The sequence below is a fragment of the Phoxinus phoxinus genome, assembly GCF_949152265.1.
Source record: "Phoxinus phoxinus genome assembly, chromosome: 21".
Lineage (NCBI taxonomy): Eukaryota > Metazoa > Chordata > Actinopteri > Cypriniformes > Leuciscidae > Phoxinus > Phoxinus phoxinus.
Genome location: NC_136896.1, coordinates 2584217 through 2610517, shown reverse-complemented (window position 1 = coordinate 2610517; position 26301 = coordinate 2584217). Strand labels below are relative to the sequence as shown.

The window sequence follows — 26301 nt, the reverse complement described above, 5'->3', positions numbered from 1 at the left end:
GACACAACTCCCCAAAGTTTTGCATGTCTGCGGCAAACATTTCACCGACGACTGTTTCCTCAACTTGGGTCATAGAGGTGTCTTCGACGAACGTCTGAAAATAAATCGATCGAGCTACCAAGCAACACTTTCTGATGTGTAATTGTTCAAGTTCAGACAGGCAATCTTTCTCTCAAATCGTTCAATACTGCTGTTTATGCCTCAGTAAGTCAAGCCAGTGACTAAAATATCAACTTCACATCGTTTCTTTTAGTAGGATGAAAATAATCGTATTTAAATTGTGAATAAATTATATACAGAAAGCGATCAAAGAACAATCTTTGTAGGAATCGCGCGCACGCGTTCCTATACTTCCTAGCTCATTTTCTCATGGACACAGCGCGATCGAGTTTATCTGATTCTGGACACTTGCCAAACTCGTTATGAAATCAATGACGCACGTTACACTGCACATGAAGCTCTTACTGTATTTGCATCACCGTGTTTGCATTGGGGAAAGCAGAGAGAGTGCAGAAACTGCGTTGCAATGATAAGATCTTCATTCTCGCGATCAACAACAGACTGTCATCTGCACAATGCTCATCACGGCAACATTTTATGTGATGGGAATATATCTAAATACTTTAAAAACTTCTGACGATTTGTTAATCTCGATAGCTGTAATAGTAAAAACGTATAATAACTGTAGTAAAAGTATTCGAGAGAGTTTCACATGTAATAAATAGCTATTTCATATGCAAGCATGTCAGCCAATCACAGCAGTGGGCGGTTACACCGAAGTCTCACACAGACACGCCCCTTCAAACAGAGCGTTCAAATCAGAGGCTAAAACTGGGCTAGGAAAAATGCCTTTTGTTTCTAAATTATGACTATTTTTGATCTAAAAAACATACTAACATTATAAGGGCAACCCAGGAAACATTATAAAATAATATAATAACCCCATGTCATGGGACCTTTAACAGGAAATGTTTTTTTATTTTTTATTCAAATTTATTCAATTTATTTGTATTGGTACATCCGTGCCGCGAGATGTCTCAAAAGTGGTGGGGACACAAACCCTGGCAAAAAGTGGTGAGGATATGCCCGACCCGTCCTACCCGCAAATTACACCTATGTGTCAATCAATCCGCCACTCTGGTGCACGCCCCCCGCTCAGCCCCGCCCTCGGTTCGTCCCCTCTGTCTCCGCTGACATTTTTCCAGCATTTTATATTGCATCAAATATTGCCAGTGGGTGGAGTTAGGGTCTGAACAGGGGTTGAGTTACACTTTAAGAGCTAGCAATGACCAATTTGTGAATTAATCATGTTTCTAAAAATGTTCATTCTTTTCTATTAGTTTAGAAAAATCAGTTAAAGGTTAGATCAAAATCAGCTCATTCATCCTCTGAATTATTTGGAACCAGTTTATCGCTCTAAAAACAGTAACAGTAACACAGAGGACACAAATCAAACTTGGATCCTGTGGATCCTACTGCCCCATCCTGCTACTTTCTCTAAAGGTTAGCTTTCAGGTTAGTTCAGCTACCTACATTTTTTACAACACTGGTGACAAAATCACAAAATAATCTGTGCTGAAATGTGATTTTGACTTACCGCACCGCAGACCCGAGCGCCATTCTGGGATCTGTATCTCCAAGATGGCACAAGCTGTCTCATAGGCCTCAACAGCTGAACATAGCATGCCATTTGTACGTGTGTAGAGACACAGATCATACACACAAGAGTAGTAGTAAGGTGCCGGGTCAACATGAAGATGGCAGTTCTGGAAGGGGCCAGTGGTGTTGCTGATAATACTACAGAGATCAGAATACCTCTGCCTCGATGGACACTCATCAACATTACCGGTCTGGTCTCTGGCACCACAGCTGGAGAATACAATGAAACTTCAGGTAAGTATATGCTTATACAATTTCATCAGAGAGATTTTAATTTGGACACTGCGCACTCAACACAATACTAAAAGTAAATAAAAGTAAAGTAGTACAATTGAACATTAGCATGAAATCAACAATTGGAAGCCAATCTCTCTCTCTATTTTTGTTTTTTCCCACTTGGGGTTGGCAGAGCGGAGTCCTTCACAGAGTTATTCGGCACAGCTTTTACACCGGATACATAATCCTTTAAAAGTCCTTAACTGATGAAACCCTGAGCAGCACTTAAGAGTACAGTAGCTTGTGCAACCTTAGTGGCTGGGACACTCACACTTACTCTGTTGACAATTTAGTGCATCCAATTTACCTAACCTGCATGTCTTTGGATTTTGGGAAAACCAGAGTACCTGAAGGAAACCCATCCTGACACAAGGAGAACATGAAAACTGAATATACAGTACATAGAGGCCTCTTGGCTCAGCTAGGGCATGATCCGGTCAATAATAAACCAATGCAATGACAATTTGTAAATGCAAATATGTTACATTTATGCAGTGTTTCATTCTGTCAGCAGTGAATAACTCACTCCATTTCACTTCGATTGCATTCGATAGAGGCTTTAATAGCAAATGATTTGCATTGCTTTCAAGACACACATTTTATCAGTTCATGTATTCATGCCAAGCCCTATTGTTTGAGCTGCAAGAACTCCACAAATCACACTAACCTTTTCCCTGTCCAACACTCTATCAAACCAAACCTGAGACACATTTTTGGATCACAACCAACCAGGTAAAGTCTTGTGGTTCTTACCCTGGAATGCTGGTGTCTGATTTCCAGCTGTGGCCAAAGGAAATGTCATCAGAAGCGAGTTCTCCACTGGGCAGCACTTTGTCATCCGCAGGATTACCATTGAAATTTCCACACATTCCACATAGAGATCCAGAGAATCTTTCACTCACTCTGACTATAAGGCTGCTATGTCCATCAAAATGGACAATAAATTCATTGAATGCATTTAGAATTACAAATCCCTGCTCCTCGTGTACCTCTACAAGATCATTTATTTGATAAGACGGTGTGTCAATAGCATTTCCATCAACCTGGAGGAGAATCAGAAAATTTCAACATAGAAAACAAGAAAAGAGAAAAAAGTGAAATATGTATTTATATTGGCATCAATTAAACTTACTTTAACTCTCCTGTTCTGCCCAATACTGATCTGCATATGTTGTCCATGTTGTGACAACCAAACATCCACTGCAGACACAAATGACACCACCATGCTCCCCCGGTGCCTGTTGGTGGCCACCACACGAAACTCCAGATCACTGTCCGTAACATTACCGCAGGTCTGGGCAATCTCATACGAACACGTGCCCTGTTAAGATTAACACAACACACTTACCCCCGGTTTCAATAAAATATGTCAGTGCCGTTGTTTTGTTACACGATACAAACAATAATAATTTGTTCTAAGGCATGTTTACAAAAGCTACTTAAATGTCCTAATTAAACTAAAGCCTAATTCTGGCTTAATCTAAGCCTTGTCTGTGAAACCAGGCCATAGTCTTCATTATTTATTTCACTTTCCTTACATAAATATCTTGCAAGACATTGCATACATTCATAAATATATGAATATTCTTTGATTTATGAAATATATTTGAAATCCAACCCTGTTTAGATATTCTAAATCCAATCATTTAAGTCCTCTACTGGGACACAAAACAACAGTTAAGGTAGTTGTCTGCAAAAAACAGCAGTTTACCAGTTTATACCTGAAAGTGGGCCACAGCCCCATCAAAGGTGATGTAGTGGGGGTCGCCCCAGACTGTGCATGTGGACATTGGACTGTAGCAGTCACGACGTCCATTTCTGACCGCACACTCCATGGCCGCTGGGCAGAAAGATGCAGTGCAGCGTAGATCATTTGGAGCAAAACACTGACAGCGTTGGGAACATGTTGAATCCCAGAACTGTTCATCAATCTACAAAATCAACAATGACAACAAACTTTACATTTCCATAACATAACATCAGTGAGTATTTTACATACAAAAATAATTGAATCACCATATACTTTTTTTAGGAGTGAAAGTATTATGATGATACCACCTTTCTACCATGGCAACACCACAGTTTTTTTATAAGTGTTTGAGATGATGTATGTTGCCATAATATGCTATGGCTGTGCTTCCCCTTATCTGCCACTGCCCTGTATACGTCTTAACATTAAAACATGATTTTTAATCCTCACATGATAGTAGAATCCATCATACAAGCAGCCACATTGCTCCACTGGTACACAGAGTCCTCCACTCCTCACAAATCCCTCATCACAGAAACAACCTTCTGAGCATGTGTGTTCACAACTAGCATCGATGCTGCTGGCGCACGTGTGGCCACAGTCTGTTCCACACACCTCATAATGACTGTTTGGCATGTTTGATGAGCAGTCCATGACTGGCAATGTAACAAAAAAAAGTATGTACGTGAAACATACATGTTATTAATAATATGTACACTTAAATATTTGAGATTAAATGAAAACACCTTGAATAAGGGAAATAAAAAAAAAACATTTAGTTTAATTGCACTGGTCTTTTTAAATATCTCATCCACATCTCCAGTCACTTACCACACGATGCAATTTCTCTCCAGGGGTAGACCATAGCATTGACAGATTGACAAGCACTCACATATGATTGGACAGAGCGACACAAGACATCGTTGTGGTTCCCAGAGATGCACACATCAAACACACAGTTATCAAAGTAGGCTTGTGGATCTACAGAACCATGACAGAAGCTAAATGGACCCTGATTGTCTCTGATGATCCCACACAAGGCTTGAGTTGTGCTCTCATCTTGGCACAAAGGACAATGGTCTCCACAGCCATGATTGCATGACATGTCATCTTCAACCACCCATTCTGCCCCAAACTGGTCTGCTGAAGATGCCAAAGCACCTGAAGGAGTGAGGAAGTCATCCTCCGGATGGCCATTAAAGTTGCCACAGATGCCACACATAATTCCACTGTATTCTGCTGGCACAACAATGTTTACCTCCCAGGAGCCACCATAACTGACACTGAAACCAAAGTCAGTTGAGACATAGACAAACTGTCCTGTGGAGTAGACAGATACTCGACCAGAGTCAAGATAGACAGGGAGGTTTCTGATCTGTTCATCAACCTAATTGGAGACAAAAAATAGCGCTTGTTTAAACAAAACACTCTGATCAATAATTACAACAACATTTTTCATACCACATATACTCCGTGGTAAATTACGGTGAGTGGGACTTGCTTACCTTAACAGCAGAATAACTGTTCATATCCTGTGACATATGCACAAGATGCCCAGAAACATTGACAAAAACTTCAACAGTTATTGACACAGGCCATCCATTCCATGCTGCATTTCTTGCATCAACTTGAAAGTGTGGTAGTCCACGAGTATCATTACACACTGTGGCCAGCACATATCGGCATGTGCCTTGAAAGTCAAAGTAGGTTCCATCAAAGGAGACATAATGGGGATCTCCAGAAGCATAACAGCTACCATGTGGATGAGGATGACAGCCATACCCCCCCTCCACCACACGGCAGATTTCTTGGTCACTGCAAGATGATGGTGTGCAACGGACATTTCCAGTGATTCCATCACAGACACACAGGAACTGGCACTCTTCGCCATGCCAGAACTGTTCTCCAGGCTGACGATAACGGCCATGATAGTGGCAGCCGCAACCAGTGGGGGGAACACAGCGATCTCCATCCAGCACTAGTCCATCATCGCACTGGCATCCATCCTGGCATGGCAGAACGCACTGGAAGGGAAACGAGAGGCTGGGGCAGGATGCAGGACAGGATGTGCCACACAGTTCAAAATGAGTATTTGCTGGACAGTTGGGATCTGGGATAATTAAGACAAAACGGGATGGAAAGGCAATGAATGATCAGAATTTTGAAGAACATATATGCTTTTTAATCTTTCACTTCATCACATTATAAGATACTAACCACAGTGTGTAATACTCCTCCACTCTCCAACTGCAATGCCATTCTGTTGGCAGTGTAGTGTGTACCCTCGCAGGGCTTCACATAGAGCCTCCCTGGCACCCTCCGTCTGCTCCAGCATCTGAATGCAGTCTTCAATCCGGGGCGAAGGGTCTAGTGTTCTGCTGCATTCAGCAAACGGTCCATCGTTCATTGTCATGATGCTGCAGAGCTCACTGAACTCGCTTCTGTTCTGATAAAGTCCTGGTTCCCAATTTTCAACTGGGTCCTCACAGTGGGCTGACAGGGATCCATCACGCCAACTATCTGCAAATTGCTGGGAGTCATCCAGCAGGACCCCATCTGGGCTGTAGAATTCATCATTAGTGTTTCCATTCAAGTTCCCACACAGACCTCCAAGTGTACCATTGTAAGTGGTTGGAGCCGTGATTCGGACAATGTGCGGCCAGTCAGCTCTAACGGTCACTCCAAAGTTTGTCTCCAACACGAAACCCCTCACACTACTGTGATAGATGTGGATCTGACTGGAACCAACACTGATGGGAAGGCCAACCATCTCTCCATCCACCTGAGAAGAATATAAAAGTTAATTTATCTAGCATATGGCGTTTGAAATTATTTAGTTAAACTGCTCCAAATAAATGACAAACTAAGATTTTTTAGCTAACCTGTACATTGCTACCTTCTCCCAATTCAATAGAAACATGAGTTCCTCCTGCCTCAAAATTTAGGAACCTGGAAAAGTCTTGAAGGCCTCTGGGTACTTTCTCCACTGTCAAAACAAAGGATGGCAGTTGGGATGGTCCCATCACTCTTGCAAGGGTCAGTCCACAAGCTCCTGGGTATCTAAAAGTTTGTCCATCAAAGGTGTGGTATGAACCTAGGCCTTCAACCGAACAGGTAGCATAACTAATGGGTCTGCAGCCCCTTACACCATTATGGAGTCCACACACCTCTGCTGGACCACACTGGTGCTGATAACAGACCATTGACTGGCTACTGCAAACACATTGTCTCCCACAGTCCTCGTCCAACACTACTGACTGTCCCTCAGAGTAATAGAAGCCATCAAATGTGCAGCCACAGTTCACTTCAGGCACACATTGTCCAGCACTGAGGATGTACCCATCATCACAAATACAGCTCTCCTGATTGGGCAAGGGACAGTTTATTGGGGCAGATGGGTTGCTGCAAGTTGCAGGGCAGCTTGTTCCATGAGACTCAAAATGACTGTGCTCAGGGCATATGATTTCTGGAAATGGAAAGCGGAAATAAGAATATGCATCAAACTCTGGATCTTTCACCTTGCACAAATATTTAAATCATATTAAAATTAATGCCAAATTTACTTCTAATAAACATGGCACTTACCACAAAAGCCTGGTTGTCTCCACTGTCCAAGTTGTACACCCTGCTGCTGGCATTGAGCAGAATACACATTGAGAGCCTGGCAGAGAATAGGCTGGTAACCTCCTCCTAAGCAAAGATCATAGACACAGTTCTCTATGTAGGTCTGTGGTGAAAACACAGAGTGGCAAGATGCAAAAGGCCCCGAAACATCTCCTAGAATTCCACAGTGATTTGTGTCACTGTAAAGGCTCATTTCACTGCTGGTACAGACCGCACAAGCGAGACCTGTGCACCTGACATCATGACATTCAGGATCTGTGTCCCCCTCTACCTTCCAAGAGTTGGCAAAGTCAACATCCGAGCTTAAGATCTCCCCAGAGACTGAACGGAAGTCATCTTCAGGATGTAGGTTATAGTTCCCACACAGACCACATGTGGCATTCTGGTAGTCATAAGGTACAGAGATGGTGACATAGTGATATGCATCATAGGTCACTAGAAGACCAAAATCTGTGCTGATGGCCAATGAAAACCCTGACTGATAGACTTGGATGGATCCATTGTGAAGGGTGAATGGTGTTGCTAGAAAGGTCCCATTAACCTTGACAATGTTGATAAAAAAAAAGAAATTAGGAAAATGGGTGGATGACTGAATTCAACTCAACATTACATGTGATTATTACATGTCATACAGTGATTATTACCTTTGCCTCATAATAGTGATCTTTGACCAATTCAATTTCTTCATTATAGACAAATACTCTGACCATCCGAGTCCATGATACATGAGTACTACCCCGATGCTCGTTTTTCCCCTCAATGCGATAGTACGGCAAACCATTTCCACAAGCCTAAACAATGACAAAAATTAAGAATAAGCAAAAGATTCCCAATGTTTTAATTTATCTGTTCTACAATAAATGGAAACCCATAGCAGCATTACAAACCTCAGACAGAACATACGTGCAGGTTCCTTGAAAGTGAAATATCTGATTGTCAAAGGTGTAGTAGTGAGGATCACCCGAGATGGTGCATGTTTGTCTCTGAATGTTCTGGCAAGAGTATTGGAAAGCAGCTGGACGACAAGCTTGGGAATAAGTACAGGACTCAAAGCTGCACTGGAGTCCGCTTCTGGTGCAGGAGCATCTCTGCTGACAGGTGGAATCACTCCAGAAGGAGTCTCCCAGCTGCACTGGAAAACCTATAACAAAGAGTTTATGGATATAAACACCAAGAATCATTTGTGTAAATACTGGAAGGCTTCACCTATGGCTCACTTGCATGATATAATTACATTTGAATAAGTCATTCTTAGTCTTCCTAAAAATAGCAAATATTTGAAGCAGTCAGAAAATTAGTTTTACCATTAATTTGACAACCACGTGTTCCATGATCTGTTCTGAAGGCCCATCTGCCCAGCACATTGACATTGCTGCTGTATGGTAGGCTTGTGATGTCATTCTGGAGTGATCCAGTAATTGAGAAATGGTGACTTGAGTCGATGGTGTCATAACCAGCCTAATGATAAGGAAGACATCCAGATGTCTGCTTATTTAGTCATTAACAGTTCAATACATCATATCAGAATCATCTTGTGCATACCTGTACATATCGTTGCGTTGGAGCGATTGCACCGTAGTTCATTACAACAAATGAGAGATGGCCATTTGAAATCAAAACCACTTGGAAAGATGTTTCCTTAAAAAAGACAAAAAATTATATATATTTTTTTTTTTTAGTGAAGCAAATTGGCACATGAAGGTCTCCATGGTAACAAATTGTTCTACTTACTGTTCCTGAATTGGAGTAGTATGCAACTCTATCCCATGTTGCAACAAAGACCCATGAAGCAGAGAAACTCAAGTCAGGGAAGTATTGGTTTATGTCTTGGGTCGCCTGTGTAAGGACACTGCCAGAGGTGTACTGTTGATATGAGATAACACCATTCCAACGGTTGTCAATATCTGTCCAGAATGGAGCAATTAAGTCTTTCCCTCCATACGCTGGGAACTGGTATGGACTGTAGCTGGACCATGCCCCGTCAAAAGTCAAGTGTCCATTGTTGTTAACCTGAAATAGAAGAGGTCTGATTATTATTATGTGGAAGATACTAAAATATACTAAATTATTTGTAACAGTATTTTAAACTGCAGTGAATGGTCATTTTCCCATTTACTTTTTCTCCATGAGTACATTGTATATACACATAGGTTTTAGACACTCACAATCCAATATCCTCTCATATTAGATTGACTTACATAAATTTGGTTGTATGTTTGCCCAAAATATATAAACGGCTGCTGTAGGTATATAACTGATGAACTCCCATCATCAATGCGTCCATTTACTGAGTCTCCAGTTCCAAATGGATAAAATCGGCTCGTAATATTGATGCTATTGTCTGAGAGAGAGGGAGGAAAAAAAACAGTATTGAACATTTATTAGTAATGTCATAGACATCATTTCAATTTAATTTACCTTAGTGTCCCTATCATAATATTTGCAATCTCTGCATAATTAAATATGACACAGCATTATGACCTATATCTGCACGACTGTGATTTCCTGTGGCTGAATCCCTTTAATATGACTGATAATATAATAGCCTATATGGCTTTATAAATTATTTTAAATTATTTACATGCATTACAAACTCAAAACATGGATCTTATTTGCTCATGCCAAACAATAATCCTCCAGATTGTAACATAATACATTATATTACCAGTTGTAGTGTCCATGGTTGTAGTTTCATATGTGGTTGTTTCTGGCGTGACAGTAGTAGAAGTAGTGGTTATGTTGCTTGAATCTGAAATAAATGATAAATATTAAATAAAAAGCAATGATCTCTTACATAAACAAAGTGCACATGTAAATATATTTACCTGCACAGTAAGCCAAATGGCAGGCAGTTGGGCTCACAAACTCATAGACATAATAATCTCCTGGACAGGCTTTGACTTTAATGGGATTGGATTGGAAAGCGCAGCAGTTATTCCACCAGTGACCGCAGACATCTCGAGTGACCACTCCATCCTCAACTGTTGGATGTCCTCCGTTCAGCCACAGTGGAGCGTGAGTGCCACAACTATACTCATCAACACATGTGTCTGGCATCTGAACGCTCTGACCCTGAATGAAGAGACGGTACCAGCCGTTCCAGCTGACCCAAGTGTCACACATTATTGGAGAGGAATGTTGATTGTTGGTGGCTCTCCATGAATCATTCAGGATATTGTAGTTGTAGCACGGGTCAACAGGGGGAGCTGTTGTTATGGAAATATAACAAATATACATTTTGCTGAATTAATAAATGAATGTTGTTTTATGAATCAGTCATGAAATAGTTATCTGCACATCACTCTTTACTTAAGAACACACCTCCTCTCATTTAGCTGACAAAACAAGTGTTAAAAACAGCCAAATTGAGTCACAAAGATTAGAAGCAACTTGAGCTCAAGAAGGCAATGCTTTCAAAACACGCTTTGACGCTTATTTGCTAAATATATTTATACGTATATTCAAGTGGTGATCTACACATAGACTGATTGAAAATCAGATTTTGATTGTTCTTTCAGATTTAAAACATTTTTAAGAACTGACACTCTCTCCCCAGTCAAAAACAAAACATAAAGTGAAACTAATCTGCAAAAATATCTTGTTCCTATATCTCTGCTTTTGATTTCATTTCATGGCTTAATACACTTTGCATGTATAATTGTCTAATTAGTTCATTTTGCATCTTGGTCGTGTATTTCTCAAACTAGTGTCAGTCTAAGATAGCCAGGGGGTCTAAAAATCACCCAAAACCATAGTAAGTAATATTGAAACAAAGAACGACACTACACTATAAAATTTAATGAATGTATAAAAGGCCATCAAATTACACTCTGATTCTTTTATATTTTTGTGTGTGTATAGAGTAATTCCCTGTATCTGATGGTTGGAGTATGTGAACATTGGTTATAAACTTAGTTTGAGAAACACTGGTGGTTTAGTTTTCACTATTTACAAAGTTTAGGTGCTTCACTTTACCTAAAATTGCATTCTATGTTCACATTTTAATATATGGGGCCCTATTTTAACGATCTGAAACGCAAGTGTCAAAGCGCAAAGCGCAAGTAGCTTTGTGGGCGGATCCCGGCGCTGTTGCTATTTTCCCGGCGGGATAAATGCCTCTTGCGCCTGGCGCAAATCTAAAATGTGTTGGTCTGAAGTAGCTTCATTATTCATAGGTGTGGTTTGGGTGTAACGTGAAATAAACCAATCAGAGCGTCCTCTCACATTCCCTTTAAGAGCCGGCGCGCTTGTTCCATGGCGGATTGCTATTATAACGGCGGATTTGCCGGCGCACGCCATGAGCAGTTCACAGCCGAGGAGGCCGACGTTCTCGTCAGGACCGTAAAACACAGAGAAGTGACATTGGGGATGATGGGAGAAACCCACCCAAATTAGCTTTGGTTAAACAGGCGTATAATTTGGGTAAATGTGTCGCCTAATCTAGATTTGCTTTTGCAATTGCTTTCTAAAACTGGAAAATAGCACCAGGGGAGTTTTGCGCCGGAAAACGCCTCCTCTTTCCGCTGAACCGCCCCCGCGAGCGCAAGTTAATTCCCTAATTTACCGACGTGCGTCTGTGGAGAGAAAAGTCCGCTGTGCGCGGGTGCAAAATAGGGCCCATAGAGTCTGAATTGCATACTCATTTGTGAGCTCTATTGCTTCTTCCTAATGTGTTTTTTTGCAGAAATCATTATGAATTTACTTAATGTGATAAACGGGAACATTTCAAGAGATCCTGTTTAATAAAAACACGTCCAAAAAAGATGCTCAAGATAGTTTATAAAAGAAGCAAGAATATACTTTACCAGTGGTTGTGATTGGGTGAGTGATAGATTCTATGGATGGGATCGTCTCTGTTGTTGTAGATGCTGATGAGATGGACTGACTTGATGCTTCTGGTATTAGGAAGATTTTAAATCAACTTCAATCATTTTTAAACAAAATCCAGAAAAGAAAATTATTGAAGATCATAGGAGTGTTGCTCACCAACACAGTAAGCTCCACATGACATTGGCTTGACAAACTCATAAACATAGTAATCTCCTGGACAGGCTTTGACTCTTATAGGGTGGGATTTGTAAGTACAGGAGGCATCCCATGAGAGACAGACCTGACGGGTGACCACTCCATCTTCCAGCTGTGGGTGAGGGCCGTTGAGCCACAGTGAGTCATAAGTGCCACACATGTACTGATTTACATATGATTCTGGCATCTGAGCATTTTGACCATTGTAGAACATCCTGTACCAGCCATTCCAGTCCACATTATAATCACACATTGCATAGTTATAGTTATTATAGTAATAGTTGTCTGTGGATCTCCAAGGCTCATCCAGACTGGCATAGTTGTAGCAGGGGTCTTCACTTGGGGTGAAGAAAGGCACTATTAAGGAATAAGTAGAAAGAGAGCATTATATATTGATAATTAAATATATTCAAGATGATAATATGAATACAAACCAATACAATTCATGATAAGTTACGTCAAATGTAAAGATGAATGAGTATACCTGCACAATAAACAGGATCTGGGATTGAAAGAGTTGGTCTGGTAAATTTGTAGACATAATAATTTCCAGGACAAGCTTTGACTTGGATTGGGTCGGATCTGTAGCGACTGCACTGACCATCACGGGAGCCGTAAACTTCACGAGTAACAACTCCATCTTCTAGTCGAGGATGAGAGCCATCAAGATACAGAGAACTATAACCTCCACATGACATATAATAAAAACACCACTCAGGCATCTGAGCACTTGATCCATTAATGAAGAGTCGATACCAGCCGTCCCATTCTACACGAGTGTCATCATGATCAGATATGTATCCATACATAGACCAGTAATTGAGTGTGCTTCTCCAGTAGTTGTCAAGTATGTTGTAGTTATTACACGGGTCATAATCTGTTACTGAGAGATGATGAGAACAAAACAAGTTATATTTCAATGAGAAACTTCACAAGTGAAAATCTTCATCAGTGAGACACAGTTATCATCATGAGATTCTTAAATAATTCATACACAATGTGACTGTGTAATAATGAAAATGTTTATCCATAAAAATGGCCATTTTCACTATAATGCAAATATTTAATTGAAGGAAAAAATATAGATAATTTTTAATAATACTCAAATATTTGTTCATATATATTATTTGCAGCTTACTCAAAGTAATGCTGGATCCAGTGAATATATCTGGACTTATAGTGGAAACCACCTGTGAAATTGTGTTGACATCTAAAAAGAAGGAAATTCATGTAAATGACAGAAATCATTTTAAAAGTTTTTAAATTCTTAAATAAATGAGAAAGGCACAGTACCTGTGCAGTATCCTGAACACCACCAGTATGCTGGATTCACAAGTTCATAGACATAGTAATTGTCTGGACACGCTTTCACTCTGATGGGGGTTGACTTGTAATCACAGCAGCCTCCCCAATAAGATCCTCCACAGACCTCCCTGGTCACCACTCCATCCTCTATCTGAGGGTGAGGATCATTGAGCCACAGATTGACTTCTGTATTACAGGAGTATGAACTAACACAGGTCTCTGACATCCGGATGTCCTTTCCATAGTAGAAAAGCCGGTACCAGCCATTCCAGGAGAAATGTTCATCACAAATGTAATCTCCACTTTCATTGTTAGCTCTCCAGGGACGATCCAGAGACTCATAGTTGTAGCAGGGATCACTGCTGATGCTTTGGAAAGCAACTGTCATGGAGTTTGCAAAAGTATTATTAAATATATTGCCTATACTGTACATACAAGAGTATTACATCCTAAAACCTATTATGACAGTTAATTACATAATTTTGAACAATTATATTCTAACCAACTGTGTACTTTCAGGCTCAAAATGGGGCAAGTACAGTAGCTGACAGCAGCTTGAAGAACCAGACAGAGCAACATTGCCAAACATTTGCTAAAGGCTATGCAAATAAGACTTTTCTGACAAAGACTTCAATAAGAGGACTGTGGAGTAATATTACGATGTGTTCATAAACAGTATACATATTAATTATTAAGTAAATAGCCTAAAGTGTGATTTGATGAATTGTGTAACAAAGAGATCTAGTTGCTATTGATCTGTAACATAACCTAATATACAGAATGGATAATGGACTGGAAACCACTAATTCTAGCTAATTAAAACATGCTTATTTTTATAAAACAAAAGATGATGTTAAATTAGCTAACAGATAGAGCTCATTATAGTTAAATAAATAATCATAACAAATATCCCAAAGAAAAGGGTTCAAACTGTACCTGCACAGTACATCGGCCCTGGAGCTGATGTGATGGGTTTGACCAATTCATAGACGTAATAATCTCCTGGACAGGCTTTGACTCGGATGGATGAGGAACTGTAGTCGCCGCACTCACGGGAATACTCCCACCACCATGAATGAGTTCCCATGACTTCACGGGTCACCACTCCATCCTCAAGTGTTGGATGAGAACCGTTGAGATGCAGTCCAGTTTCTCCACCACATCCAGCATTACTCACACACCACTCAGACATCTGGGCACTTTCTCCATTCAGATACAGCCGATACCAGCCACTCCATTCAACAAGAGTGTCATCATATCCATAGGATTGGTATTGCCGTATGTCTCTCCAGGATTCATCAAGAGTGTTATAATCATAGCATGGATCAGAGATTGAAGTTGTAGGTTCTGAGAGAATAAAGGAAAAAGACTCATTCACTGAGGTGGCAAAAACAAGAGTTCAGGTAAACATCTAATATATGTCTTTATGAAAGAGAAGATATTGGGGTGATAAAATGAGGATTGATTAGATCAGAGATTCACAAATTAGGGCCCAATAGGGTACTCTGGGTTCAGGCCAAATTCCGAGCTAGGAGCCCTCTCCTGGACAGCACGCCAAATACGCATAAATTACTATATCTGATTTCATGTACGTGTAAACTTGTGAAAAACCTGCCATTGAAGTAGATGTGTGCTGTTTATTTGGTAATACTGTTTATCACGGCAATTATGCACAATATTGTTACCGTGGGAACATCAAAATACTGTAAATAATTATAGATAACATATTAGCTTAACTATTTTAATTTCACCGAACTTACAGAAGCTTAATTTCCATCAATGAATCAAGATTCAGAGCGGTAACGTAACCCTTATGGGCTGTTTAACACTCATTGTGTGCCCCGTCTGAGAGTGAAAACAAAACATATAATGAGAAGTATGTCTGAAGGAGGACTGCCTAGGGTTGAAAAAGTTATCTATCTGAAAATGAAAGTGCATTACGGAATTTAATAATTGTTTATGTGTATAATTATTACAGAGGCCGTTTCTGATTACACGTGCGCTGCCACAACAAACGCGGAGCATGCGAGACTGAGGAAACAAACGCATGTTATACAAACAAAACATGTTTGCTGCCAAGTTTGAAATATTCAAAAATATGTGCATATATGCAGGAACATTTGGAGAATATTCACTGTGCTGGAACTTGCCTTTAGTTTATTATGTGTTATGTAAGAGATAAAGTGCAATCAGCAACAAAATAAACCCTGGTGAATGCAACAATATTAATATTAATAAGTAATTAAAATTAACGACAGTAATATTAATACTGAACTGAAGTTCTCTGATATCTTTTTTCAATTCAATCAGAATAACATATTATAGAGAGCCATGTAATAAACGTCATTTAGTTGCTTTTTTCATTATTGTGCTTAAAGATAAATGGGCTTAAATGAGCTCTTGGCCAGACTGAGTTGCAGAGCAAATCTCAAATTTGCCAGAAGTTCGTCTGGGTTTTCCCCAGGCTAAAGCCGATTGCTTAATGTTTTAAAATTATGAATTATAAATCAGGGGAACCAAGGCTAATCACTTTAAATGTAATATAGGAGTTTAATATAACTTGATCGGCCCACAGACCTCAGTCAAGATTGATTTTTGGCCCTTCCTTTGATTAGATAAACTGACAAAACCTACAACAAGTGTGTTCTTTAAAGGGGGGGGGACTGATTGTGAGATGCACACAGAGTGACTTTCTATTGCATGTGAAAAGATGGGTGCTAAAGTTTGAGCTGACTCACAAATGTACTCTTATACAACAACTTTTTCTCTTCTCAACATGGACTGCATGTTCAGGGGGCGGGGCTTATGTAAATTTTAGGGTTGCTGATGTCACTAACCCCGGAGGGTGTCGTGTAGTTCCTACCAGCCGTTTGTTGTAGTCCTTTTCTTTAAAAGCAAATATCTTCCTTTGCTTTAAACTTTGAGTGTTGTAACTTTGCAGATGTTGTTTATGATCAAACAGCAACATTACACACTAACTACAGTTAGAAAAGTGAAATCATACTTTACCACCCCTTTAATCCCCTCTATCACTAATTAAAAAATAATTGAATTGAAGAATTGAATTCCAGGAAGTATATTTATATTAGTTTTCAACCATCAGAAATGGCAATGCTATTCTTTGTTTCGAAACGTTGATGATAAATGTGAGATTCAAATATTTAAGTATAAAATAATTTTTCCATTGAAACAAAACGGTCACACTTTAGATTAGGGTCCTGTTCTCAATATTAACTAATTATTAACTACGACTTTTGATTTTAGATTTTTCAATAAACTCCTAATTACTGCTTATTAATAGTTAGTAAGGTAGTTGTTAAGTATTATAGGTATTGGGTGATTAAGGGATGTAGAAAATGATCATGCAGAATAAGGCATTAATATGTGCTTCATAAGTACTAATAAACAGCCAATATCCTAGTAATATGCATGATAATAAGCAACTAGTTAATAGTGAGAACTACCCCCCCCCCCTCCCTCCCTCCCTTCCTCCTCTGTTGGGCTGTTACCCCCCCCCTCCCTCCCCCCCTCCCTTCCTCCCCCCCTCCCTTCCTCCTCTGTTGGGCTGTTACCCCCTCCCTCCCTCCTCTGTTGGGCTGTTACCCCCTCTCTCCCTCCTCTGTTGGGCTGTTAAGCCTTGTTTATACTCGACGCGTCCGCACGACGCGGTGTTGGCGGTCGTGCGCGTTGGGTGAGCAAAAGCACATTTCGCCTGGCGGTATGCACGGCAGATTTTGTAACATCGCGCGCGGCTCCACATCCAAAGATGAACAACTTTGTGCCGAATCTGGCCGAGCACGAACTTGTCATCACACCAGCACCCCTAAATTAGTTGCTTACATTAAAAAAATTAGCATACAATAGCATAAAAAGCCTTTTTAATGAACATAAAGGTCCATGGTTAATACAAATGTACACGAAAGTTAATGAAATGTTTAGTGAAATTAGAAAATATTTAAGAGATCGTTAATTTATTTTTATACGTACATGTATTCCCATATAGGCTAGCCTACATATTTTGTTCTAATGTCACAAGTAATAATCTCAGGGTTTACTGGGTTTTACACGATTATTTTTGTATTGGTGGTGGTAACTAAAATAAACATTGTCACGTGTTTATATTTCTTCTTCTCACCGATTCCTGATGGTTTAGAGAGGACAATTACTCGAGTCGCCCCCTGTAGTTTCAAAGAATAGTATAACGGCGAGCGCGTCAAGTATAAACGCCTCGACCGCTTGGAGAGGTGCGCGCGCAGTCAGCGGAGACTCGCGCTCGTGCGGACACGTCGAGTATAAACAAGGCTTTACCCCCCCTCCCCTCCCCCCCTCCCCTATATTATTTTATACATACAGTCAACTTCGCGTATACAGGCAGAAGCCATCTTTGAAAAACAGTCTATCAGTCGATCTAAGAACGCCGATCCAAATGCGCTGGACCATATGAGATTCTACACATTTCAGCGCACTTGGATCGGCGTTCGTAGATCGACTGATAGAGTCTGTTTTTCTAAGATGGCTTCTGCCTGTATACGTGAAGTTGACTGTATGTATAAAATATCTTCTTATTAAACTGTTTGGACACTGACAAAGTTCTCAATGCTTCGGTTTGAAGGTAGGGACCCTCATTATGCTACCGTATTAGTGTGGGGCTATTTCTGAGCCTTGTAGTGGTATTAACAAGCGATTTTTATTTGTCATTACTCAATGCCCTAAATACTAGCGTTATACTAGCGTTATAGGCTAAACTGTTTTTAGAGATAAAACTATTTCGATAATCATGAAAACAAATCTCAGATAACGGTTGACTAGGTAACAATGTGTAATTAGACCAAAGGTTCATTTTGCGCTGGAGTTCTCCTTTAAAGTGTGTATGTCAGGTTAAAAAAAAATGTTTTATATATTAAATAAGGTTTAGATGTCTGAGTGAAAATGTAATTATCATTAAAATTATTACTGTAACTGCCCAACAATAAGCTTTATAGCCATTTCTGTCAAGATCAGATTTTTAAAACACAGCTGAGCTGTGACATCATATGAGGGAGACGTGCCAAAAATTTTCTATTCAAGTATGGGGAGTTTTGAGTCTGAGGAGGTTCAAAATCCCCCTCAAACCTACGATGGCCCACAGCCGTACACTTTTGAGCCTGCCAGGCATGAGACAGATGAAGAGCCAAACAGAAACTTAAATAATTCCTATCGAAGAAACATAAATATCTGGTGTGAAGAGAACTGGAGAGTTGGTCAGATCTGGTAAGTATAGGCATAACTTAGTGGAACGGTACATGTGTTCGTATTGAACCGAAACGGTACGGGCGTCACGGTTCGGTGCATGAATATACACGGAGAATACACGGTATAAAAATAAATAAAACTTGCGTGCAAATTTATTAGCCTAATGCGGAACTACTGTTATACGCGGGTTATTTAGGGACAACTAATCTGTAGCTCCGCCTTAGCTCTGAAGCTCCGGCTATAATGAACAGGCTGCGGTGTCAAGATTGCAATGCTGGAATATGCATAGACAGTATATAAGAATATGTTGGTTGGTGTGTGTGTGTGTGTGTGTGTGTGTGTGTGTGTGTGTGTGTGTGTGTGTGTGTGTGTGTGTGTGTGTGTGTGTGTGTGTGTGTGTGTGTGTGTGTGTGTGTGTGTGTGGGTTTTTGTGATTTACGAGGACATTTTATATGAATACACGCCACACTACGAGGACATTTTGGATTATGAGGACAGTGTCAGTGTCCTCATAATTCAGACAACGTAGAAGTGCTTCTACATGTGGGAGGAGCTCAAATTCAAATTTTCTCCAAAAGTCCTTATAGTTCACAATCATCGGACTTTGTGTTAAGAGTGTGTATCGGAACTGCGCTCCTGCAGGTGGGTCTTGGTACTGCACCTCCTCATTAATATTCACACTTGTGAATGGAATCGCGGGTTTTGATTGGCTGAAAGGTGAGAAGTCCTTGTAAATTCGGGTTTTGTCTAACCACTGTGTTTTAGCCATTCACACAAAGGACAATAACGATAAAGATATGTTTGTAAAATAGATCTAAATATAAAGGAATAACAAAGTCCACACCACAACTATAAAAATAAAAACACAGAGAAGCAATATCATTGGAATCATTTTCCTCCCCTCCCCCACCTCCGACCGCGTCTCTTCCGGCTGAGATAATCAGCAAGTCACCCTGAAGACACTTAAGGTAAGATTGATGATAAAACTCAATAAACAATAAAACAGTATATTATATTAGTTAACGTTATAAAACAGACTAGCTTTGGTCACGTTTGTAAGCTTTTATCTAGCGTTTCCTCACAAAATATAAGGAATATAAGGATATATAAGGAATTAACTATTGACTTACTAACGTTAGTCTGACAAATAAACAAGCAATAACTAAACCGCTTGTATTATGTATGTTTTGGGTTTAAAAGTTAATGGCTAATGGTTAAATAACTCATGATGCCAGATTGAGATCATATTTATTTTGCTATCTGGGCAGTTCAGTGTTGTGATAATGGGGTTAATCTATGAAAGGCCTAATGGACAAATATTGTAGTGTTTGATGTAGTAAATTGGAGTTTACTGCAGTATGTTAGTATAATAGTGATTACTACACTTTGTTAATGCACTTCAGTATCCTGTAATATTAGTGAATTGATAAACCATAGTATTCTTTAATTTTTACTATGGTAAGTTTAAAAAAACCTATTGTATCTAGGATTATTACTCTAGTTTACTATAGTACAGAAGTCTACTACAGTATTTTTCATATGGGAATGGTGAACTTGAGGTTTTTCAGGGCACACAGCTGTTTAGTTGTAAACTATTTGTGTGTCTGATCAGATCCTTTAGGGCCAATCCCAATTCTACCCCTTACCCCTTCACTTACCCCTTCCCCTCTGTTTTGCTCGTGCACGTGGAGGGGTAGGGCTGTCTCGATTCTCTTTTGGTTGGAGGGGAAGGGCTAAGGGGAAGGGCCAGATAGCCCTTCAAACGAAGATTTTTCGGGACCACACTTCAAACGAAGGGGTATGAGAAATGTCACTGCATACACCGGCTACAGACGCAAAATGGCTGCCCAAGCAAAAAATTAGACCATAAATGTAAGAATTGTTCACTTTAATAAGTATTTTAACGACAAATAATTATTTGCTTTATGTTACATTCAATCTTGTGTTCATATTTACGGTCAGTTCCTTCAAAGAAACGTTTGTAAAAAAATCTCTTCTCCCCCGAACAAAGCACACAAGCTATTAGTACGTTCAAGTCATCTCGTAAAGATCGTATTTATGAGCTGAACGCACATGAACGCCACACAATGTGGTATTTCACACAGTTTCACACAGTAAATAAATAAATAGGTCAAAATAGGACAAACATAGGTCTGTACCTCCAACATGTTAATACAACACCACAGAAAATAAGTCCTGTGCATCTTGGAAGTTTGTGATAAACATCAGCGCATCTCCTGTGACGTAGGCGACGACGTATAATGACGTGTAACGGTGTAGTAGTGGTGTCCCATTTCTTAGGGGAATATTTTCACCCCTACGCCTTGCCACTCTGTTTCAAGGGTCAAGGGGAAGGGGAAGGCGAAGGGTTAGGGGTAGACGAAGGGGAAAGGGGTAGAATTGGGATTGGGCCTTAATAGAGCTCCGGGGGCTGACGTCATGCAATCTAAACTCCGCCATTTTGGCAGTCAACCAGGAGAGCACCAGAGCGGCTTTTGCGTTATCGATAGCGGTCGGGTCGAATACTAATTCAAAACAATTACTATTTCAACATGGTGGACAGCTGCTGTGCGCCTGGATTCCAGAACAGGTGGAGGAAAGCATTTAAAAGCATTTTAAATGCTTATGGAAAGTGTGTGAAAAAATTTTTTTTATGTTCAGTCACAATTGTGACCGGTGGGATAATGTGTAAACTAATATCAGTTTATGTTTATATATATATATATATATATATATATATATATATATATATATATATATATCAGATACATTATCCCACCGGTTTATGATTGGAACAGGCTTTTGTAGGCCTTTAAAGAGTCTACGGAATAGGCCGAGGAAAAGTTAATGAAGTAACGTTAGTTATATAACGTTATATCAGGATACTGCAGTTCAGGAAAGCTATAAGTTCCTTTATTAATACACATGAAAAGCACCCCGGGGGCATTATAGGGATCTGTTATGTTTAATCTATTAAGTTTTGCTATGTACAGGTAGCCTGGCTAACGCCAGACCCAATTCTCGTTGAGACTTGGGTCTGGGAACCACATGCGCATTTTCTCGTATTTGAGGCGTGGTTTACGAATGCCCGGCGCCGTTTATTGGGTGCTTAGAATGTCTATCAAATGCACCTGTACGTAGCTCATAGCCAATCGTTTCCATTATACCAGATGACGTATGTAGAGACGCCAAAAGCTGACGCCAAAAGCTGCTCTTTTTTCGAAATAAACTTGCGTTCTAAACTACTTAGAACAATATCTAAGGCTGCATCAAAAGGTAGCTTCGCGTCTGCTGCCATGTTGAATCCATAAACAAACTGCTTAGTTGTGTCGTCATCGTCTTGCTGCTCCCTCCCCGTTCTGTGATTGGTTCCCTAAACGAGGCGAAAATCAGGTCCATGGTTTCCAGACTGCCTTTCAGCGAGAATAAAATCGCGCTACGCAAAGGCAGTATGGGGAAACCCAGGCTAATGTACAGGTCTATATCTTTTTAATTAAAGTGCGCAGTGAACTCTGTTGCCTTAAAACTCATGCTGCCGTCATTCGTTCACGCTCGTCTCGTACGGCCTCTTTACTGCCAAAATGGCGGGGTAAACAGAATAGGTCACGTGGCGTCCGGAGCTCTATTGTTTACAGTTCTTTGTGAAGGTTATTCCTGTAATAGTACAGTAAGGGTAATCGGTGTTGTTTTATCAGACCTGCTGTTAGTTTTAACCTTGCTGTAGGTGTCTGTAGAGGTTTCATATACTGTATACAGGTCATTCTCAAAAAAATTAGCATATTGTGATAAAGTTCATTATTTTCCATAATGTAATGATAAAAATTACACTTTCATATATTTTAGATTTATTGCACACCAACTGAAATATTTCAGGTCTTTTATTGTTTTAATACTGATGATTTTGGCATACAGCTCATGAAAACCCAAAATTCCTATCTCAAAAAATTAGCATATTTCATCCGACCAATAAAAGAAAAGTGTTTTTAATAAAAAAAGTCAACCTTCAAATAATTATGTTCAGTTATGCACTCAATACTTGGTCGGGAAACCTTTTGCAGAAATGACAGCAAGAGGTGTTATGGAGGCCCAGGATGCTTCGATAGCGGCCTTAAGCTCATCCAGAGTGTTGGGTCTTGCGTCTCTCAACTTTCTCTTCACAATATCCCACAGATTCTCTATGGGGTTCAGGTCAGGAGAGTTGGCAGGCCAATTGAGCACAGTAATACCATGGTCAGTAAACCATTTACCAGTGGTTTTGGCACTGTGAGCAGGTGCCAGGTCGTGCCGAAAAATGAAATCTTCATCTCCATAAAGCTTTTCAGCAGATGGAAGCATGAAGTGCTCCAAAATCTCCTGATAGCTAGCTGATGATCTCTGACTGTGGGTACTTGACACTGGACTTCAGGCATTTTGGCATTTGCTTCTCCCCAGTCTTCCTCCAGACTCTGGCACCTTGATTTCCGAATGACATGCAAAATTTGAGCAACAGTCCAGTGCTGCTTCTCTGTAGCCCAGGTCAGGCGCTTCTGCCGCTGTTTCTGGTTCAAAAGTGGCTTGACCTGGGGAATGCGGCACCTGTAGCCCAGTTCCTGCACACGCCTGTGCACGGTGGCTCTGGATGTTTCTACTCCAGACTCAGTTCACTGCTTCCGCAGGTCCCCCAAGGTCTGGAATCGGTCCTTCTCCACAATCTTCCTCAGGGTCCGGTCACCTCTTCTCGTTGTGCAGCGTTTTTTGCCACACTTTTTCCTTCCCACAGACTTCCCACTGAGGTGCCTTGATACAGCACTCTGGGAACAGCCTATTCGTTCAGAAATTTCTTTCTGTGTCTTACCCTCTTGCTTGAGGGTGTCAATGATGGCCTTCTGGAGAGCAGTCAGGTCGGCAGTCTTACCCATGATTGCGGTTTTGAGTAATGAACCAGGCTGGGAGTTTTTAAATGCCTCAGGAATATTTTGCAGGTGTTTAGAGTTAATTAGTTGATTCAGATGATTAGGTTAATAGCTCGTTTAGAGAACCTTTTCATGAAATGCAAATTTTTTGAGATAAGAATTTTGGTTTTCATGAGCTGTATGCCAAAATCATCAGTATTAAAACAATAAAAGACCTGAAATATTTCAGTTGGTGTGCAATGAATCTAAAATATATGAAAGTTTAATTTTTATCATTACATTATGGAAAATAATGAACTTTATCACAATATGCTAATTTTTTGAGAAGGACCTGTAAAAGTCTGATAGCCATAATCATAATGTTTCTCTTTAGTGACAGTCACAGTGTAGTTGAGAAGGAGAAAAGCAGCATGTTTCAGATTGTTAAAAATACTAAACACATTTGTAAGGTCTAAGATGCTTTCCTGTTTCACTGGTGCTGTTTACTGACCTGCAAGTAGTACATAATGATCCCTATTGTTTATATTTAAGCCCTCTACAGCAAATAAAAGTATAAACTCATTGTTGATTAGGTCAGTGATGTCTAAAAAAAACATATAATTATTATAATTTCATCAAGTGACCAAATACATCATCTGGCTTTTGCAGGAAATGGCAGGAACAAGGTCCCGGAGGGCCAAACTAAAACCAAAGGATGAAGCTGCATATTTTTCTTCCATGCTCAAAGATAAGGATGGATTTGAAATAAAATACATAAATTCATTTAAAGGTGAGTAACACAATTGTCTATGTTTTAAGTATTGTTTTAACTTCTACCCTGACTGATCTGCTCTTGGTTAGGTCGAGGAGTGTTCAGCTGTCGCCACTTTCAAAAGGGAGATTTCCTCATTGAATATCGAGGGGAAATCATATCTAAAAAAGAATATGAAAGAAGGCACAGAGTATACCATGCTGCACTTGAAGTTTTTTTATTTGAATTTCGTTGTGATGGAAAACAGTTGTGGTATGTATAAACTTTGCATTTCCTGATGCAGCAGTGGTAAACTAGAATTAACTTTTTATTATTATTATTATTATTCTGTGAAACTTTCCTATTGTATGATTCAGTCAATATTACACCGTGGAGATAGCACTATGTTCTTGCTGTTTCAGGGTTGATGCTGCCAGAGAAGATGCTTCTTTAGGGAGAATCGTCAATGATGATCATGTGACCCCCAACAGCAAAATGAAAACAATCAGAGTGGACGGAAAGCCCCATCTGTGCTTATTTGCAGTAAAGGACATAAGTCCTGGGGAAGAGATAACGTATAACTATGGAGATTCTGACTGGCCATGGAGAAGAAAGGTATTAACAGATTGAAATAATCCTTTTACTTTAATTTAAAGACACAGTTTACAGTTACATGTGGAGAAGTGTTAGTATTTGATTTTGAACCCACACAGGTTTGTTCTGAGGTTGTACGAATTGATTTCTTTAAAATTTCCATAAAAAGTGTTTTATAACATAGTATAGTTGACCTTTTGTCAATCTGATTACACAGATCTTTCATATTTCACAGGTTTGTTCTGAGACCAAACAACAGGTGCATGCTTTGGTCAGCTGTGCAGCAGGAGACGGGTCAAAGGAGGTAAGTGTGTGTTTCTAATGCTCAACAGGTAGTTAAATCTCCATTAACTTTGGTAAGATGATGCAAAATCCTTATAAACTATTGATTTCTTTAAAATTTCCATAAAAAGTGTTTTATAACATAGTATATTTGACCTTTTGTCAATCTGATTACACAAATCTTTCATATTTCACAGGTTTGTTCTGAGATTGAACAACAGGTGCATGCTTTGGTCAGCTGTGCAGCAGGAGATGGGTCAAAGGAGGTAAGTGTGTGTTTCTAATGCTCAACAGGTAGTTAAATCTCCATTAACTTTGGTAAGATGATGCAAAATCCTTATAAACTATTGATTTCTTTAAAATTTTCATAAAAAGTGTTTTATAACATAGTATATAGTTGACCTTTTGTCAATCTGATTACACAAATCTTTCATATTTCACAGGTTTGTTCTGAGATTGAACAACAGGTGCATGCTTTGGTCAGCTGTGCAGCAGGAGATGGGTCAAAGGAGGTAAGTGTGTGTTTCTAATGCTCAACAGGTAGTTAAATCTCCATTAACTTTGGTAAGATGATGCAAAATCCTTATAAACTATTGATTTCTTTAAAATTTCCATAAAAAGTGTTTTATAACATAGTATATTTGACCTTTTGTCAATCTGATTACACAAATCTTTCATATTTCACAGGTTTGTTCTGAGATTGAACAACAGGTGCATGCTTTGGTCAGCTGTGCAGCAGGAGATGGGTCAAAGGAGGTAAGTGTGTGTTTCTAATGCTCAACAGGTAGTTAAATCTCCATTAACTTTGTTAAGATGATGCAAAATCCTTATAAACTATTGATTTCTTTAAAATTTCCATAAAAAGTGTTTTATAACATAGTATATTTGACCTTTTGTCAATCTGATTACACAAATCTTTCATATTTCACAGG

General features: G+C 39.7%; 3 protein-coding genes across 3 annotated transcripts in view; 1 reads left to right on the top strand and 2 right to left on the bottom strand.

Annotated features, from left to right (window-relative positions):
• Positions 1-26301, bottom strand: part of LOC306989047 (IgGFc-binding protein-like) — a gene marked incomplete at its 5' end in the record, with an annotated part of 75238 nt that overhangs the window by 28402 nt on the left and 20535 nt on the right. The window contains 18 exons of the mRNA XM_079594366.1: positions 1598-1869; positions 2689-2978; positions 3068-3256; positions 3657-3866; positions 4136-4341; positions 4517-5072; positions 5191-5795; positions 5903-6467; positions 6568-7151; positions 7271-7850; positions 7954-8100; positions 8197-8450; positions 8614-8767; positions 8852-8947; positions 9041-9319; positions 9508-9650; positions 9975-10058; positions 10135-10515. Of these exons, the coding sequence (XP_079450492.1) occupies positions 1598-1869; positions 2689-2978; positions 3068-3256; positions 3657-3866; positions 4136-4341; positions 4517-5072; positions 5191-5795; positions 5903-6467; positions 6568-7151; positions 7271-7850; positions 7954-8100; positions 8197-8450; positions 8614-8767; positions 8852-8947; positions 9041-9319; positions 9508-9650; positions 9975-10058; positions 10135-10515 (5595 nt within the window). The remainder of the gene's footprint in view (positions 1-1597; positions 1870-2688; positions 2979-3067; positions 3257-3656; positions 3867-4135; positions 4342-4516; positions 5073-5190; positions 5796-5902; positions 6468-6567; positions 7152-7270; positions 7851-7953; positions 8101-8196; positions 8451-8613; positions 8768-8851; positions 8948-9040; positions 9320-9507; positions 9651-9974; positions 10059-10134; positions 10516-26301) is intronic.
• LOC306989037 (uncharacterized protein) lies at positions 12267-23206 on the bottom strand (the record flags this gene model as incomplete). Its single annotated transcript, XM_079594356.1, has 6 exons — positions 12267-12691; positions 12819-13211; positions 13473-13544; positions 13628-14020; positions 14576-14986; positions 22921-23206. The coding sequence occupies 6 exons, from the start codon at positions 23204-23206 to the stop codon at positions 12267-12269; spliced, it is 1980 nt and encodes a 659-aa protein (XP_079450482.1).
• LOC306989036 (N-lysine methyltransferase KMT5A-A-like) lies at positions 19331-25653 on the top strand (the record flags this gene model as incomplete). Its single annotated transcript, XM_079594355.1, has 6 exons — positions 19331-19839; positions 24412-24532; positions 24604-24766; positions 24916-25108; positions 25323-25391; positions 25567-25653. Exons 2-6 carry the CDS (start codon positions 24415-24417, stop codon positions 25651-25653), a joined length of 630 nt encoding a protein of 209 aa, XP_079450481.1. The 5' UTR covers positions 19331-19839; positions 24412-24414.